The sequence below is a fragment of the Schistocerca piceifrons genome, chromosome 1 (genome assembly GCF_021461385.2).
Source record: "Schistocerca piceifrons isolate TAMUIC-IGC-003096 chromosome 1, iqSchPice1.1, whole genome shotgun sequence".
NCBI lineage: Eukaryota > Metazoa > Arthropoda > Insecta > Orthoptera > Acrididae > Schistocerca > Schistocerca piceifrons.
In genome coordinates this window covers 647,993,418-648,013,337 of record NC_060138.1, presented here as the reverse complement: position 1 = coordinate 648,013,337, position 19,920 = coordinate 647,993,418, and the positions used below count along the sequence as shown (strand labels likewise).

At 40.2% G+C, this 19,920-nt stretch overlaps 1 protein-coding gene across 4 annotated transcripts in view; it reads right to left on the bottom strand.

The window, feature by feature from the left end:
• The window catches only part of LOC124805170 (AMP deaminase 2), a 467,688-nt gene that overhangs the window by 102,083 nt on the left and 345,685 nt on the right, over window positions 1–19,920 (bottom strand). For all 4 annotated transcript variants that reach the window (XM_047265658.1, XM_047265667.1, XM_047265673.1 and 1 more), the window contains one exon: window positions 9,679–9,810. In XM_047265658.1, coding sequence (XP_047121614.1) covers window positions 9,679–9,810 — 132 coding nt within the window. The remainder of the gene's footprint in view (window positions 1–9,678; window positions 9,811–19,920) is intronic.

Genomic DNA, 19,920 nt, shown 5'->3' with positions numbered 1-19,920 from the left:
CAGGGCCTGAAACATTGACACAACATCAAAATTGCAATGGCATAAGTTAAATAACAAAATGAATGAGATTCAACCAAATAATTAATTTTCCAAATGCCAGTGAGGAAGGTAGGAAGGATACTTTAATTGCACCTCCTCCCACAGCACACCCTGAGCATTCTCCTCGCTTGCTGGAACTCCTGCTTACAACATACCATGTTACAGTTCACGAGTAGTAACCTTACCATGCAGGAGGATAGACTGTTGCTTGACAAAAGTGTTAAAGGTGGTGAAATGCAGATGGAGATGAAACAAGTGAAGACGATGATGTCACATCTGCCTATAAATACCGTGTGAAACATTCATTGTCAGCAACTGGTGTTTTACAAAAACATCTCATTTACACAGATTTCTAATGAAGGTTTTGAAAGACTGACTCAAAGCTGTTGAAATTGGCCAGTCAGTCTTGCAATTGGCCAGTCAGTCATGATCAATGGGTTCAGCACCCCCACTCTACATGCTCTTGTCTTGAGCTTTGAGCTAAAAGTTTCAGTTTCCTCACGAAGATACGACACTACTACTTCTTTATGTATTTCACTGAAAATATAAATCTTTTTACTTGTTTTAATTGGCCTTTTGTATTGTATTAGTAATTATTGCTACAACTGCCTCATGGTCAATAATAACAAAGAGATAGGGGGGCTGGCCAGTACTTAGCTCAGTACAGACGATAGATACACAAAACAGAACAGAAAATTAACATTCCTAGCTTTTGGAACTTTGTTCCTTCATCAGGGAGGAGAGATGGGAAAAAAGGGAAGAAGGGAAAGTGGATTCAGTTACTCACAACTCAGGTTAAGAAGCAACAGGGAAAGGTAAACAGGGAGGGTAGCAAGGATGGAGGCATGGTTGTCAGAGGGAAGCCAAAGATATTCTACTGTTAAGTACTGTGCCAGTTTCAAACCAAAGAGGAAGCATGCAGAAGTAAAGAGTCATATAGTATAAAGATAAACACAACTATGTAGGATGAAAAGATGCGTGAATGGCTATTAGCCATCTTTATACTATACTATATACTATCTTTATACTATATACCTCTTTACTTCTGCACACATCCTCTTTGGTTTGAAGCTGGCACAGTACTTAACAGTAGAATATCTTTGGCTTCCCTCTGACAACCATGCCTCCATCCTTGCTACCCTCCCTGTTTACCTTTCCCTGTTGCTTCATAAACTAGGTTCTGAGTAACTGAATCCACTTTCCCTTCTTCCCTTTTTTCCCCCTCTCTCCCCTCCCTGATGAAGGAACAAAGTTCCAAAAGCTAGGAATGTAAATTTTCTGTTCTGTTTTGTGTATCTATCGGCTGTACTGAGCTGAGGTAAGTACTGGCCAGCCCCTCTATCTCTTTGTTAGTATTTGTTTCACATCTTTATATGAGATTTTCCATTAATCATTTAGATCACCTTCATGGTCAATAATACCAGTTTCAATGCAGACACTCTCATTCTCAAAGAAGTCCAGTCTGTTGGTTGCCATTAGATCCAATAAATTTCCATCACAAGTGGCATTTCAGACTATCTGTTACACGTAGTTTAAAGAGAAAGCATTTAGTGATGTTTTCACAGGATATGTCATTACAACCACCAGTAACAAAATTGCAATTATTCCAATTGATTTTGATGATGAAAGTCTCCCCAATGATTACTATCTGATTGGGAGACTAATGAGGAAACCTCAGTTCATTAGTATGCAAATGTTCAGTTACATCAGGAGATGAGTCTAGTGGGTGACAAAAGGATCCAATGGTAAATTTTGTGCCCACTCCTGATACTGAGTCTTGCCCAAACAATCTCACCTTCAGCTTCAATTTCTATCTCAGTGGATTTTAGTTTCTTGTCTATTGTGACAAATACACCACCTCCTTTACCAGTTAGTCTATCCTTTCAATATAAACTTAAATTTTCCCCAAAAAGCTCACTGCTTTTGAGAAGCAATTGAAACTATGGCCCTTTTTTTGCAAATGATTTGGCAGTTAACTACTAGGTTTTTAATACTCTTCTTGTGGGTGGCATACTTTTGGATTTTACACTAATAGTTCTGGGTCTCCTACAGCTGATGTTACCTGGACTGGATGGAGAATTACCGAGTTCATTTGAGTCAGATCCAGGGAGTTACAATTAGGTATGGGAACATTGCTGCAAATTATGAGCTGCTTTGAAACTCCATGAGCAAGGCTGATACTCTCAATCTTCTCTGCCAGTTGCTGCAATGACCCAAGAATGACCTCAGAGCCTGGATGTCAGGCACCATTTGCCACAGTATGTGCCACAATTTGCAGCTGATTGCACCCTGTTTTCTTAATGGCTACCAGAATAGCCTCTTCAGCATGTTGAATGACACCCCCAGAGTGTAAACAGTATTCTTTCTCATTCCTTGCTACTGTTTTGCTAAGGGGTACCATTATTTGCCACATATATCAACTGTTGACAATTATTAGACCCCTATCCTTTTGCATTTGCTTTATCTCATCACAGGACTCAGCATATTTCCCAACAGTTTCACCAAATATCACTGGCTTAACTTCAGTTATAGTGGAAGGTAGCAATTCTAACATGTTTGGTGTTGGCTGTAACATTATCAGTTCTCCCTTGTCCCTGTCTCCACTGGGCAGGGCACTTAGATCTACCATTGACATGTCACTCACAAGTAGTGACAGATTCTATACTTCCTGTAAAAGGACAAGTGTCCACAGGAGAAGATAGTACTTTAAGTACAGTTGGTATTTCTGGTACAGGACTCCTCGTAGCCATCCCAGCATAACTACCTGTAATTGTTTCCAATCTCTTGATAGTAGTCAGAGCAATCTCTAGCTGCTTATGAACAGCAACTAACTCATCCCACACCTCAGAACAGCATACACAGTTGTGCAGTATTGTGGCTGATGCAATATTTTACAGAACAGAAACAAATTACTTTAATCTAAGCCGGCTGATTTTCCTTTAATTGGTGGTTCTGATAACCTACGCATATTAAAAATAGCCTTTTAGAACTAAATTGATTTACACCCAAAACAAGATATCTATAATGATAATCTTGGTATAAATTTAACTGCTTTTCTGAAATGTTTTTTAGGTTATGTTCAATAATAAATTTGACCATAGGATTAAATTAAGATAAGTGCAGAAAATACACAAAAATACACACTGCTGCTGAAAGAGGAAACCAATGTGACACATTATCTGAGTTATTTATCATAATTGTCAATCACAAATGCTGATTTACTATGACATAAGTTTACACACAAAACTCATAAATTACGAAATTCACAAAAATGTACAAGTGTCAGAACATTCTCAAAATTGTATCCTTTTTCACATAAATATACAATGAAATTAGAGAATTATTGTTTTTAAATGAGGATACCATTGCCAAAAATTTCTAAAAAGTGCAAATTATGTTTACAATTATGACATAGTATGAGTTTTTTACCATTCAGAAATACACTAATATATCTTGACACACATGAGCGCTGACCTAATTCATAAAAGATTATGCAAATGACATGAATGATAAGACGAATTTCGAATCAGAACCATATGGCATGCACGACCTCTCTCACAAAGGATAATTTAGCAGTTGTGTTATATATGTACATAAACAAGTGAACTACATTGTTTTTTTTTATTTCACTGAATTTGTTACACGTTTTACAATGTTGAGCCAAAGACAGACACTGCAGCATCAGGTTGCCACAGTCAAAATGATAGAAACTATGGGGCAACAACAAAGCAATTCTTCATTTTGGGGCAGTTATCAATCTCTACATATTTACTCCAACACAGAATATGAATCTAACATGGACTCATTGCTTAGGGACTGCATTATTCTGCACACTGCTAACATTTCATGAACTATTGTACTGAAAAGTGTGCAGCATTTTGCAGGTATCATTTTCAACAGGCTTCCAGCAGGCTCAAAGTATTTGAGTAATAAACTACAGATTTTTAAATCTAAACTAAAAAGGTTTCCTTGGGGTGCATCCCTTTCAGTCTTTACAGGATTTCATTGCAGTAGTTTAAAGCTCTTCATTGTGATGTGTACTTTTTAAATAGTATTACAAAACAATAGTGTATTTGCTATCATGTTTTTTTTAAATTTCTTTAGTTTCTTTTTAATTTTATAATTTTTATCAGTATTCTCTCAGTAAAGAGTGTGTTGTTGTTTGATTTATACCACCATCTTTTTTGGTGTACAATTCTTTTGCTTAAAATGGTATACTTTTTCAAACTTTCATATTTCTGCCAATCGTATTATCACAGTTCACATTGTCCTCTGTTTTGTTTGTTTACCTGCTTTCAAATACTAGCAAATAGAAGCTTCCCATGTAATGGAACTGATCGGTGGTCAATTTTTGTTATGGTCTGTACTTCGCAATTCACAAACAATTGGCATACTTGATACATACACCTAGACAACCAGCCCACTTGGCACACAGACATTTCTCCAAGATCATAAAAATACACTGGTGAGAAAAACTTAGCTGCAATTTGCCACCTGTAAAATGACATCAGGGCCAAATGCACCCCTGACAAGATGTACATGTTGAAGCAGTACAGTGCCACACTAATTCTGACTGGTGAGCATGTCATGTTCAATGATTTGAAGATCTATAAACTCATGGAACATTATGCCTCCCCACACCATAACGCCTGGACTGGCAAAACAATCATGTTTGACAAGGTTCCTCTTACAATACACAGACACGTCAAGCAGTGTGAAAAATGACCATTCTGGTGATTCACTTGTTATGGTGTGGGGAGGCATGACATTGCATAGCCATACTAACCCCAAAATCTTCAAACACAGTACACTGACCGGCCATCATTATTGTGACACTGTAGTCCTAACCTGTATGCACCTTTTAAAGGGGGTATTTGGCCCCGACTTCATTTTTATGGATGACAGTGTGTGAACTGCACAGGTGGAGAAGCTCTTGGTTTTAGAAGCCATTCAGTTTTGGGGAGACATATTGCAGCACATTCACATGCATTAACGACCATCAAGTAGCTGTCAACAATGCTGTTGGAGGAATGGAATGCCCTGCCAGAAGTGGTCTTACTAACTACATGGTTAGCATGAGAGCACACTGCAGAGCATTCACTGCCATCACGGTGATCACATATCCTATTAAGAACCATGTCCTGCCTTTTGTAATGTCCAGGGGATTATCATGAAATATGGTGACTTCTGTGTCATTATTATCTTTGAATAGAAGTGTCATTTCTGTTCGACTCTTTGTGAATTCCTTTAATATACCTTCTACACTGTGCTGTAGCAATTATTTCTATATATAATCCAAGTTTCATAGAGTTATGTTACTTGGCAGTGATACGTCATGCGAAAGTTACCTTTGTCCAAAAGTTTTGAACAGCAGTGTATTCGCTTCTTATCTATGAGTAAACAAATAATAAAGTATTACCTTATTTATATTTAACTATCTGCACTCAGCCACACATTACTGTGGCTCAGAAAACAAAGAAAAGAGAAAGCATGTTTCTAATAATGTAAGGGAATTGTCCGCCCGCCCGCCCGCCCGCCCGCCCGCCCTTAACTACAACTTTCCTGTCTGCCAAGAATGTGCTACTGTTGTATATACATTTATATACACTGATGACTGAAAACAACATGATCACCTGTTTAATAGCTTGTTTGTCCATCTTTGAAACAAAATACATCACTGATTCTGCCTATCAGTAATCTGAAAGTTTGTTGGCAGATGTGTGGAGGTATGTGGCATTAGATTTCTATGCCCATGTCACGTAATTCACATAGGTAATGGGTCACTGATTTGCATGCACGGTGATAGCACCCCACAGTGACCCAGATAGGTTCCAAAGAATTTACATCAGTCATATTTGGTCCCCAAGACATCAACATGAGTTTACTATCATGCTCCTCAAACTGAGACAATGGAAATTACATTTCTGAAAGAGGACATTGCTGTTGCGGAAGACATTTAGCATGAAGGGATTCACGTGGTTTGCAGCTGTCAGCTCGTCATCTATTACTACCACAGATCCCATGCAAGTGCAGGAGAATGTCTCCCATAGCATAATACTAATTCTAGCAGCCTCTGTCCATGTGAGCAGGTAGAGGTAGTCTGTTGCGGAGCTCCATGTTCAACAGCGTACAATGGACACGGTTCTCTGAAACACTTGTACATGATCCAACATTGTTTTCTTTCACCAAAGATGACACAGATCACCATCTAACCTACTTTACAGAGCAGGCAAGCCTTCAAATTCCAACCCATATTCTGCTAAGAGCTGTGTACGTCTAACCATTTAACAACTAATCATAGTGTCACGGGCCTTCTACCCCTTGATGCTCACAACAGTAGCATGTCAACATTCGACCAGCTTCATCATTTCTGAGATACTTATTCACAGACCCTGCATAATAATAATCTGCTTTTTGTCAAAGTTACTTATCTCAATGGATTTCCCGTATTACAGTCCATATCTTTGCTAAGGTGATATCCCACCTGTACTTTTGTTACCACGTCACGTGCTCACAATGCCACCAGGCAGCATCCTACATTGTGGTGGGTAGTGGTCATACTGTTTTTGTTTAGCAGTGTATATTAAAAAAATGTAGAGCTTGTGTGTCCACTCATTTATTACAGTAATATGTAAAAATTTGAGGTGAATCGGTCAAGCACTGTTTGAAATTTTTGGTAATGATGTTTCACCTTTATGTACTACATATATATTACATGTTTTAAAAATATATAGCCTATGTCCATCTGAATGTTTTCATATCTAACAATGGAAAATCAAGGATGGAATAATGACAGTATGAAACGGGTAGTTGTTACTCACCACATAGCGGAGATGCTGAGTTGCAGATACATACAACAAAAAGACTATCAAAGAAAGCACACACACACACACACACACACACACACACACACAGTCTAGCTGCCTTGTCATACACTGTTTGGCAATCTTTTTATTGCACCTACCTGCAACTCAGCATCTCTATTATATAATAAATAGCAACTATACTTTTCATAATATTGTCATATATATTCACATGGAATGTTACATCAAATTTTTGAAGTAATTAGTGAAGAACTTTTAGTGCCTTAGGATTTTGAACAAACAAACTCCATATTTTTATTTATGTAGATGTAATTGTTCAAAATCATAATCTGCAGAAGTTCTTCACCTATGCCTTGAAATTTTGACACAACATTGAAATCCAATATGTGCATGCTCTTATGTAGTTACGGGAATGTCATATGGTCAATGTGGTGCTCCAGTAAATATATATAAAGACATGTGAATATTCGATTGCAATGTTGTTTTAAAATTTTAAAGGTATTGGTGAAGAATCTTTGGAGACACACGATTTTCAACAAATGCACAATTATGATTTTATTTATGCAGATTACAAAAATATAAAGACAGAAAATCTACAAGTTTATGGTTTTTTCAAAAGCCACTTAATTATTATTATTACTATTACTATTATTATTATTACTATTATTATTATTATTATTATTATTATTATTATCATAATAATTTCTGTAACAAACTACTAATCACTATGGACCTGAAAAATTCCCAGTTTGTGATAAATGTGAATTTAGATTCCAATTTTGCCCCAAAATGTGAAAAAGCGAAGTTACCTGATAAATGCTATTTCACAGTGGATTGTATCCAGACACAAAAAATAGCTTAAAATAGCTTTATTTTCTGTTTATAAATACTGGAAAGGTACTCAGTTTTCAGTTACTGGTATTGCAAATCACCTAATGAAGTCCACTTTCTGAAGATAATGTGCATAAGATCATTATCACAGTGAATACTAGTGCACTCTAAGCTCTGGTCTCACACCAATTGTGGGAAGTTGAATGTTCTGTATAAGATACATCCTGTGTACGCCCAACTATGGTACCTACCGTCTTAGAATAAAGAAATGTTTATGTTTGTCTGCTAGAAGAGGTTCGGAAGTTGGTACATTTTAATATGACAGTTTTAGGTGTCAGGTATGTTGAACTGTGGTTGTGTCAAACACTGGTTGAGGGCAGGCTTGAATTGCTTCATTCAAAACAGAGTGAATGTCAGCAAGCACTTGTGTGGTATTCATTACTGACTGCTTTGCATTGTGATTTGCTCATTATTTTCTTTTCTCAGTCTGAAACAGAGTTCAGTTACCACCATTTCTCACCAAAATGGATCGCCATTTCCTATGACCATCTATCAAGTTTTGTTTTCAGAAAAAACTGAAACATGGGTAGGCTGTTGGCCTGTAAGAAGGCTTTTTCCCTCACTTTACTCCTTTCCCTCTGGAGGCCATAACTGTAGTTTATGCTTGTGGATGACTGCCAGTTTATAGTGGCTGGACTATAGTGTGACTAAAAAGCAAAGCCTTTTAATGCATTTCAACCTTGTCAAAAGTCTTCCCCCAACACACAAAGAGAGTTCTTGTAAGTAACTTATCAGTTATATTTGTATCATTGTGAAGTACGTGTTGTATAGCTATGAATACCTACTAAAGGTCAATTCAATACTCTGCACATTTTATAACCGTCGAATTGGAAGGGAAAAGAAAAATAATGCTGAGCAACACTTTAAATCAGAGGTGTGAAAATGGCGCCACTTCTCAACAGAAACAATCATTTGCTGAAAGCTTAAATAGAGTCAAAAGAAAATAACAAACAAAGACCATTTTGGGGAAAAACTGCTTAAGTTTTTGCACAAGATAACATTCCATTTCAAAACATTAATGCTTCACCTTCAGGTTCTTAAGCTTTTAATTTGATGACCTTTTAAGTTTGCACACAAACCTGATGGGATGTGCAAACAATCATTAACATTATGACACATCAGTGTGCTCTAAACTCTCATCTCATGTCAATAGTGGGCAGTTGAATGGTCTGTAAAAAATACATCCTGTGCAGGCCCAACTGCAGTACCTAGCGTACCATCTGTTTTTTTTTATTCCCCGCTGACCAGCCATTCTGGGTGACTATTCTAAACTCTATCCCTTTTCCTAAACCTATCCACTCCTTTTACTTCACCCCTCTTCCTTCCCTTAAATCCTTCTGCCAGAAGGATGAACCACCACCTCTGAAGGCTTGTTTACGTAAAACTTTTTTTTATATGTGCATTCTACTGGCATTGTTTGGTGAATAGATTTTGTTATCTATCCAATTATATTATACAGTCAAAAATTGGTTATTTTCATTGTTATATATGCAACATTTGTGATTAAAAAAATTACATACTGTATATTTGAGTAAAACGTTTGACCCTCCACTACTTTCTTTGCAGATTTCTGTACCCCCTTTTTCTCCATGATTCCTATTTCTTGTTTTGACATGTAAGATCAGCTCAGCCCATTAATCAGAGAGATTTATGGCCTTTTTACTGGTGCTACAGATCTTCTAAACTATTCTACTCCTTTAAGTTTCCTGTAAAGAAATATGCAGTTACGTAATCTAAAGAATTTTCTTAGATTATTTTATTTTGTTACAACTCTATAAATCTGATGAAGGTAATCTGCTTAAGAAGTAATTACGTTCAAACAGCATGCTTCTGCATCAAAAGCAGTGGTGGCAAATGAAGCAGCAACAGCAAACAAACTCTCAATACAGCAATTAACCTTAGCAAACACAAAACTCTATTATACCTTGATGATGCGAGCGAAGTACTTTCCATTAAGATAATTGTCTGTCTTGAGGAAAACTTCTCGCAGCCTACTCTCACCAATGGGATTATATTTTGCATTGAACTTATCAAATCTGTGGAAGGTGTTACGATCCTGGAACAGATAAGACAAAAGTTGCAGAAATTTTCTGTTAATCTGTATATAAGATTGCTAAAGGACAATTAACTTTAAAAACACTTCACAGCCCAACAGCATAAATATCTGACAATTCTAATAACATTTTCATGTAGTCAGAGTCCCAAAAGTAAAATTACAACTTTTAAATAGACCATAAAATTTAACTCTTTCTACACTGTAGTTCTTCAGCTCAAATGCATTAAACACGATTACTAAATGGAGAAGCAAGAGCTACAGATGTTATATACATGTAGTGTTTGTCATTCTGATGTACATTTTTTGATTTTGGTTCACAAAGTTGCTCACTGTTGCTATTAGATACTCCGTAGATAACAGCTACATGGTTCATTCCAAATTCCATAGACACATAAACTTCAAAACTTCAACATTGTCAAAAATAAATAAAAAATAAAATAAAAATAAATAAATAAATAAAAATAAAGTTTCAGTAACTAGCATTTATTTCTTAGCTCCTTATCACATTTTCTTCCCTTATTGCACTTCTCCTTTACCAGTGTTTAGTTCAATTTTAAACTACTGTGAGAAGTATGGCAGTCCCCAGCTGATGTGATAACATTACAAGACAATGGAGACACTCTGATGAAATTAATCTTTATTTACCAATGTGGCATTGATAGATCACATCGACCACACAAATTACAATCTTTGGAACATTAACTGCTCTGACGAGCTGCCATTTTTAATTCAGTCTGCCTTTGTACTTCATGCAATGTTCATTTGTATCAGTCTTTATGCTAAAATATATCTGTATATAGAAAACTTGGGAACTGTTTGTTGCGTATATTACGGTCCATATCCAGAATCCCATATTGGTGATCCCGGACAAAAAGTTCTATGTCTTCCACAACTTCCGCGCCGGTCGTATAGAATCAACAGGTTTCACATACGACGCCATGGCTACATCACTGAACATTCTTTACGAAGATTTGGAGGCCCAGCTCTTACAACCAGGCCAACACAACCCTCCACTGTCGGTTACTTCGCAACTAACAGACAATGATCTATGATCTTCGATGAGGATAACCTCTACTTTAGTAACTCCACAATGACTGAGTGTTATGCAGTTACCTCAGACAATGGACTCAGGGTTTGTTTCACCGGATTACACACAACAACAAGTGAAAACTGAAGTGGACAATCTGCTAAATAGTGTGACGATCATTCGCTCTTACGAAGTTCAAAGGGACCGAAATACACACATACGCTTTGATCCTCTACGTGTCACGATGTCGGTTACAGAAGTGCTGTGTGCAATGCCACCATCTGTGCAAAACATACACGCAGTCAACTATTACCAAGCTACGCCAGTCTCGCCTTCCTCACAAATCAATAACAGACATTTTTATGCAACCAGTTCGCCAGAACAAACCACCGGATCAGCGGCTGAGTTTCGCGACCACGAGGGAGTGCACTCAACACAGCCTCTTCACCCAGTAACATTGTACTACAACAGTGCGATTGCCAACACGTTTCACCAGTGTTTTATGGTCCTACCACGAAGGGTGCATGGCCAGTGTCCGCAGAAAACTCTCATTGTTGCCACTTTTAGCTCCAGGCCATCACCCCCCTACCTCCCCCACCCCCACCCCCCTCACCCACAGGGGGCCTTGATTCTGACCATATAACCACTTGCTCCTTCTGCAGTACCATCTACGTCTGCCACGCCAATCTCCAGCGTCATTTCTGAGTTGGACAATGTCAGTGCTATTCCTGCAATTTTTGGTCCAGTTTACGGGCCCTCATTACGCGCCCTCGCCCATTTGCTTCCACGGTACCAACCGTGCCTGCCACGTCATGTTTTCAGGCATCTTCAGAGACATTACAACCAGCCGTTGTTCCGAACGTGTGTGCTAGTAACATTTCCGCTCCAGTGGTGCCGGATCCCAGCATGAACTCTTGTGCAATGGGACCGCAGGCCTTCCAAGACATGCCGAAGACCCTTCGTCTCCACCTCCAGGCCACCTACCCAAGCTATCTCCCCTATACGAGGACAATCCAGTTTCATGGGTCACACTGGTGGAGCACCTCTTTGAGCTGCATCAAGTGACTGATGACAATTCCAAGTTCCTATGTTTGGTCACACACCTTCACGACCATTCGGATTTAATTTGTGATCTCCTACTTTCGCCACCGAAGTAAGAGTTACCACGAAAACGATATTGGACCATCTTGTCTGCTCGCCACAAGAATTGATAATCAAGATTCTGCACGAGGAGCATCTGGGGGACCACACTCCATCATAACTTTGGCGCCGTCTCGGCTTACTTATGAGTGAACACACAATGCCAGATGTCAGCCTGTGGGCGGTATGGTCTGCCAAGTAACCTACCGACCTACAGATACACCTACTGCTGCACTCTTTTGAGTCTGTTGGTTCTCGCCTATGCATCGCAGATCAGCTGTATGCGCTCCTGCACCAGAAATACCCAACTCATCCACCATCACTGTGTGACACTACACCTCCTGTTTACCGGCCGTCTGTAGGCAGGGGCAGGGCCTGTTCCAATTTCAAGCCTTCTACGCTGCCAAGCAGTACTCATTCGCTCTCTCCTCTTTCTCAGCACTCACGAATCACCCACACTCCATACGTCCTGGTTTACATCCCAGAACAGATCAATGAGGACAAGCCTCCCCCGCTATCACAGTCAACACCACCGCCATTTCCAGCTCATCCATACTGTTGGTACCAAAAGAGTTTTGGGGCTTTGGCCAAGAAGTGCAGGTTACTGTGCGGCAACACCCTAATGCCAACTGCAGGAACTAAGTGACGCTGAGTCCTGCAGGGAACTTCACAGGTGTCCACTAACATTGCACTCCATCCACTCGTCCCCTTGGCCGAGCGGTCATTTATACATGATAGATATTTCATTGCAGTTTGTCTACCTAAATGACACTGGTGCTGTCGTGTGTCATACCTTGATTGTTGGCTCCTACCAACTTTTCACCAAGAAGTCTCTCCTACAAGCTGTCAACGCATCAACGTTACAAACTGTCGGTTCTGTGAAAGTGATGGTGCACCTATCCCCTTCTCTGTGTTTCTCCGTGTACCTTCTACATTGCCAACATTGATGAACCAATTCTCGGTATGGATTTTTTTATCTCATTACAAGCTCTCCCCGAACATAGTCCAGTGTTCAGTGTTACATCACCCATCTAACACTTAGATACTGTGCTCTGGCACCCATTCTCCTCGTTATGTTTCTGCCGCAGCATGGGATTTAGTCTGCGAGTGTTCCGCCCACGCGGGCAAGATTATGACCTGTGTCACTAAAGTACTTCCAGAATACGACTCAGCAGTGCACCTCTGCCGGGAGAACAATGAGCTGAAACACTGCAATGCTCACACTTACAATGAGCTCGCTGCAGCCAGCACCTCGCTGTTGAAACTGCAATCTGCAGTTCTTTCACCGGATCGAACTTCATCGCCAAGCATCAGTTCAAACATTCATCAGGTTAATTCAAAAACATTCATTGCATGTGATGATTCGCGTTCAGTAACCTCCGCACCGTCCAAGTGCCCACTACGTGCAGTGCCTCGTGTTTCATACAGTGTCTCTAATAACAGTCGCTCATGCAGCACGACCATACCCACTACACAGGCAGCCATCCCTTGTGTGATGCCAGCACCTCACTTGCCTGTGCCAGTTGCCCAAGGCAAAGTTAACAACAGATGGCTGCTGTGCACCCCACTCCGCTCTGTGCTGCACGCGCAGCCGACCACTACAAACATGCCGCGCTTGTGTAATAGGCATGTGACTTTCATGCTGCCTTTTCCCACTTGCGCTAACGGCTACACCTCATTGCACCCCACTCATCCCAAAACTCCACGCCAGATGTTTAAATGCTTGCACTGTCATGGACAATTACCCCATGCCAAACATTAACGATTTCACTCATATGTTATCGGGCACCACAATCTTCAGTGTGATTGATTGCAAACGTGCTTATCACCAGATTCCCGTAGTGCTGGAAGACATTCTAAAGACTGCACTCATCACGCGGCATGGTTTGTTCCAGTACAACTTCATGCCATTAGGTTTAAAGAAGGCGGCACAAATGTGGCAACGTTTCATTGACTCAATCTTACAACGATTTGAGTTCTGCTTCGCATACCTAGATGACATACTCATTTTCAGCAAATTGACTGAAGACCACGAAGATCATTTATCCCATGTCCTCCAGACTTTGGCATCCAACAGTGTCGAGGTCAATAAAGAAAAATTCCAATTGCATCAGTCTTCTGTGACATTTCTGGGTTACACTGTCACCGCAGACGGAATACAGCTTCCCAAATCCCATGTGCAGTCTATCACCCCCCACCCCCAGCTACGTACAAACAACTCTGATGTTTCCTAGGTACTATAAGTTACTACCACAGTCTTCTACCTTCTGCTGCCGTCACACAGGCCCAGCTGATGGACTCACTCTCCGGCTAACAAACTTTGGATGTTAAAACCAGTCTGTTTTACTAAACCCATGCTAGAGGCTTTCAGGGCTCTTAAAACAGCTTTAGCTCACGCAGTCATACTCGCCCACCCGGATCCATCTGCCAATTTGTTCATCAGTATGGACACCAGTGACATTACAGTTGGGGTCGTATTAAAACAGAGCAAAGGTGACACGGTTTCACCACTTCATTTCTTCTCCAAAAAACTGGCGGTGTATGAGGCCGTCAAACATTACTGCCACTGACATTGAGGGCTATCCTTTCTCCATTCATACTGATCACAAACCACTGGTGGACGCCTTCTGCAACCCACCAGAGGAAAACTCTGTTTTATCTGGGGAACTAATTCTCACCCAAGATCCCGAGGAGTCCCCCTCCTTCCCAGACTTTATTGGAAGGATGCGTGCACACCTTAGAAACAGTCGGTTACACCCACCTGTCAGCCATTCCCCACCTGACACTTACATGCCAAACGCACTCAGAACTTGCTCACATGTCATGCTCAGGGATGACTCTGTCAGACAACCCTTACAACCCCCCTTACCTCGGCCCCTTCGAAGTACTCCGGAGGGACGAGATGACATTCGACATTATGATATAAGATCATCTGCAAACAGTTTCTCCACACAGGCTCAAGCCTGCCTTTGTAGACTCAGACACCCCTCTGCCATCCCAGTCGGACTGCCTGAGCACATGTTCTTTTAACGAACACGCTAATGAGTCCGTTTAACCTACAGTTAGGTTTTCTCCGTCCAACAAGTCACCACTGCAGTTCACGGGTTCCTCATGCATGTCATCATCATCATCATCATCATCATCATCATCATCATCCCCATTCACAGGTTTTGAAGACATTTCAGGTACTAGAGATGCAGATGCCCTATCCTTCATTTTGTGCTGCAACGTACCACCTGACTATGTCGATGACATGTCAATTATGGTGTTAGATAATCATGTGCTTGTACTGCTCACCGACAGCACAGACCCAACCCTCACTGAGGAACTCAAAGTCAAGATAGTGCACAGCTTCTCCCTCCCACAAGAGTGTGACCCATTATGTGTTTGAGCTTTCATTTCTTCGGACAGCTCAGTACGCATTCAGGGAAGGCATGCTCACACGCTGCCTCCTCTCACATACCGCTGCTCCCGAGTTGGCGAACGCATCATTCACCCACACTGGATTCAGACTAACAGTTGGATGGGTGGCCGCCCTCCGCACACCGACCCGACATAGATGGAGCTTCCAGTTGTGCGTCTGCCGCCTCGAACCACTCACACTGACGCTGACACTCATATGCCCCCCCCCCCCCCCCGCCCCCTCAGGGCTCATAAGTCGTACTCCGTACTGGGGAGGGGTGGGGGGTTATATGCGTATATAGAAAACTTGGGAACTGCTTATTACATATATTATGGTCCGTATCCAGAATCCCATACCAACAATGAATCTGAATATAACTGAGAAGCAACAAATTTATGAGCAAAGCACATCCGGTAAGTGATACAAAATGGAAATTTGTTTTCATGCATTCGAATCATAAACTTTTATATAGTCTAGAATCAAACAAGATTTTTAGATAAAGTGCACAAGAGAGGAAAAAAATGAATAAAGAAGAGAATAAGGCGTTATTTTTAATTTTTATTCTATCACTTTTTATGACACAATCATGTCATTTCTGGAAACCCAGAATCTACTCTGTAGGAATCAACATGGACTCCGGAAACAGCGATCGTGTCAGACCCAAGTCGCGTTATTTGTTCATGAGACCTAAAAAATATTAGATACAGGCTCCCAGGTAGATACCATTTTCCTTGACTTCTGGAAGGCATTCAATACAGTTCTGCACTGTTGCCTGATAAAGTAAGAGCCAACGGAATATCAGACCAGCTGTGTGGCTGGATTGAAGAGTTTTTAGCAAACAGAACACAGCATGTTGTTCTCAATGGAGAGATGTCTACAGACGTTGAAGTAACCTCTGGCATGCCACAGGGGAGTATTATGGGACCACTGCTTTTCACAATATATATAAATGATCTAGTAGATAGTGTCGGAAGTTCCAAGCGGCTTTTCATGGATGATGCTGTAGTATACAGAGAAGTTGCAGCATTAGTAAACTGCAGCGAAATGCAGAAAGACCTGCAGCGGATAGGCACTTGGTGCAGGGAGTGGCAACTGACCCTTAACATAGACAAATGTAATGTATTGCAAATACACAGAAAGAAGGATCCTTTATTGTATGGTTATATGATAGCGGAGTAAACACTGGTAGCAGTTACTTCTGTAAAATATCTGGGAGTATGCGTACGGAACAATTTGAAGTGGAATGATCATATAAAATTAATTGTTGGTAAGGCAGGTGCCAGGTTGAGATTCATTGGGAGAATCCTTAGAAAATGTAGTCCATCAACAAAGGAGGTGGCTTACGAAACACTCGTTCAACCTATACTTGATTACTGCTCATCAGTGTGGGATCCGTACCAGGTCAGATTGACAGAGGAGATAGAGAAGATCCAAAGAAGAGCGGTGTGTTTCATCACAGGGTTATTTGGTAAGCCGGATAGCGTTACAGAGATGTTTAGCAAACTCAAGTGGCACACTCTGCAAGAGAGGTGCTCTGTATCACGGTGTAGCTTGCTGTCCAGGTTTCGAGAGGGTGCGTTTCTGGATGAGGTATCAAATATATTGCTTCCGCCTACTTATACCTCCCGAGGAGATCACGAATGTAAAATTAGAGAGATTTGAGCGCGCACGGAGGCTTTCCGGCAGTCGTTCTTCCCGCGAACTATACGCGACTCGAACAGGAAAGGGAGGTAATGACAGTGGCACGTAAAGTGCCCTCCGCCACACACTGTTCGGTGGCTTGCAGAGTATAAATGTAGATGTAGATGTAGAACCTGTTTCAGCTCTCAAATACTATCCTCGGAAGCTATGGGTGGCATCTGATGAACAAGTGTTCATACATTGATGCCCATAGCATATGAAACCAGTTATGACTGTGTCATAAAAAAAGTGATCGAGTCAAAAATAAAAAGTAATACCTTATAGTAAGTCAATCACCATCCCTATAAACAGAATGTCATTTATTCAACAATTTTTTTTATCATGACCTTGGTTAAAGTGTAATCCCGAGATTTTTCTTAAGTGAGCTACAGAAATCACTGAAACTCTAAATAATACTGGTCAAACAGGTCATTAAGTATCTGACCCACTGCAAAGTAAAATGATTCAGAGAAGAGCAGCAAGCTGAATTGGTTGTATAGCCTCTTGAATATTTTATGTTCTAAAATCTGGGACTTGGTGATTCCAGGCATTCTAAATCTAATTTCCCATTTGTTTAAGGATTTTTTTGTTCTGTGACAATAGTTATATGTGTCAAATTATATATGTAACAAACACCAAACTGAAATTCAGTTTTAAATTCTTCAATAATTGGTAAAGCCCCCAAAGTTTCAATTGCAAATTTGATCAAAAGTAATTACATTTCATCTGCAAAAGCTTCATCTCTCTCTGTGGCTGTCAATCCAACATTTGGTTTCCTAGCCTCTTTGTCTGATTTACATTGAGGTATTAATGTATATCTCCATACATATGCTACAAGCAACCATTTGGTGCATAGTGGGGGTACCTTGTACTTCTACTAGTCATTTCCTCTTTGTTCCACTCGCAAATAGAGAGGGTGAAAAACAACTGCCTTTATGTCTCCACACAAGCTCTAATTTCTTTTATCTTATCTTCTTAGTCCTTACATCAAGCATTTGATGGCAGCAGTACAATCATTCTACAACCAATTCTATAAATTTTTGCAACAGTGTTTAGCAAAGACAAATTCGTCTTTCCTTCAAGGATGCCCATTCAGGTTCACAAAGCATCTCCATAATAATTGATCTTGATGAAACCTACTGGTAACAAATATGGCAGTAGGGCTCTGAATTGCTTCGATTCTTCCTTTTATCCAACCTGGTGGGGATCCCAAATACTCTAACAGTACTCAAGAATGGGTCACTCTAGTGTTCTATAGAATAACCTTGTTGATATCAATCTGGAGGGACCAAAACATCAAGAGCTCATGTTAAAAAAAATGTGTGTTAAATAAAAAAACGCCAATTTTAATACATACAGTGATGTAAAACACTGTAACAGTTACTTTACATTACCATAGACTTTTAACACCATAAAGTGACTGTAAAAGTACAAGTACTCACAAATTACATTATTTTCTTGGAAACAATTCAAGCATGGTTTGCTGACGTTCATGGGAATGAAAATATCTTAACTTCACAACTAACTGTAACTATAGCATCCATAAACCCAGCAGTGATGTTAGATGTTGAAGCAAACATTCTAAACAATCCATGCTGTAAACATCTCCTGATGGGTAGGTGGAATGGTATCCTTATTCTCCTCCTCCACGTAGCTCTTCTGACGACCCTTCTTGCACCTGTCACAGCTTCTGGCACATCAGATCCCACAGATGCACATACGGCAACACGCCGTCTGCACTAATGATTTTCTCAAAATTAGCCCCAGAATTTGCAACACCTTGCAGAAATGTCTTTTCATCAGGTGAAATTGCACTGTCCATCTCGTGGGCATTTTCACTGTTGATACATGTCCAGGCTCTGTTAAATCACTTCTGAATATGATGTGGTGACACAGAGTTCCAGGCTGCTGTTAAAGCTTTTATTGCATCAAGCACATTCCAATTTGGTGTTGCAATACTGTTTTCAGCAGCATGCATTGCAGCTCTTATAAGTCGCTTGCGATAAGCTCTCTTCACAACACAAATGATGTCTTGGTCCAAGGGCTGAAAGTGGCTTGTTCCATTTGGTGGAAAAAACTGAACCTTTATGTTAGGTTCAGGTCTTGTACATTATGGCCCAATGTAAGAAGAACATGTCCGTTTTGAGCAACCACTGAACTGTTGAAAGGAAGAAGCCACTTGAGAAATGATGTGCAATTGATCCAAGCTTTCTTGTCATGAGAGTAGATGCAAGGTAAAGTGTCCACATTCATCTTTTTAAAGCAATGCAGTTTCTTGAACTTACTGATAACCCAAGGATGAAATTTCTCACTGCTGTCTGCATTACCTGCAAGAGCAACAGTTACACATTGTTTGCTGCATGCTCCACCACGACAATTATCACCACCTATCCCCAGAGTGCAATTCAGAAGTAGTTTGTAGAAAAGTATAGTTTCATCCATAATGAACACATCCCTTACTTGCTCAAATTCATGCAACCAGCTGTTCACACTTTCTTCATAAACTTTATTTGCTTCACCGCAAATTTGTATAGATGAAATTGAGTCTCTCTTTTGGGACAGGTACAGCAGCCAACCATCCAAACATCTTAAGTCTTTGGTGTCTATATTTTTGGAAATCTCATTTGCTTTCGACTGAATTATAGGGCCACTTGAAGGTATGCTAAATATGACTTAACCATTCTAGCAGAAATGTCTTGACGTCTTCATACTTAGCTTTCATACTTAGTCATCTAGAATTACTTCCAGAACCTGATGCAGCAGCATTGACAATTTTTCCCAATTCTTAATTATCATAGGTAAAGTAGATTTGGAAATTCCAAACTGCTCAGCAATTTTTTTTCCACATTCCACTTCATCT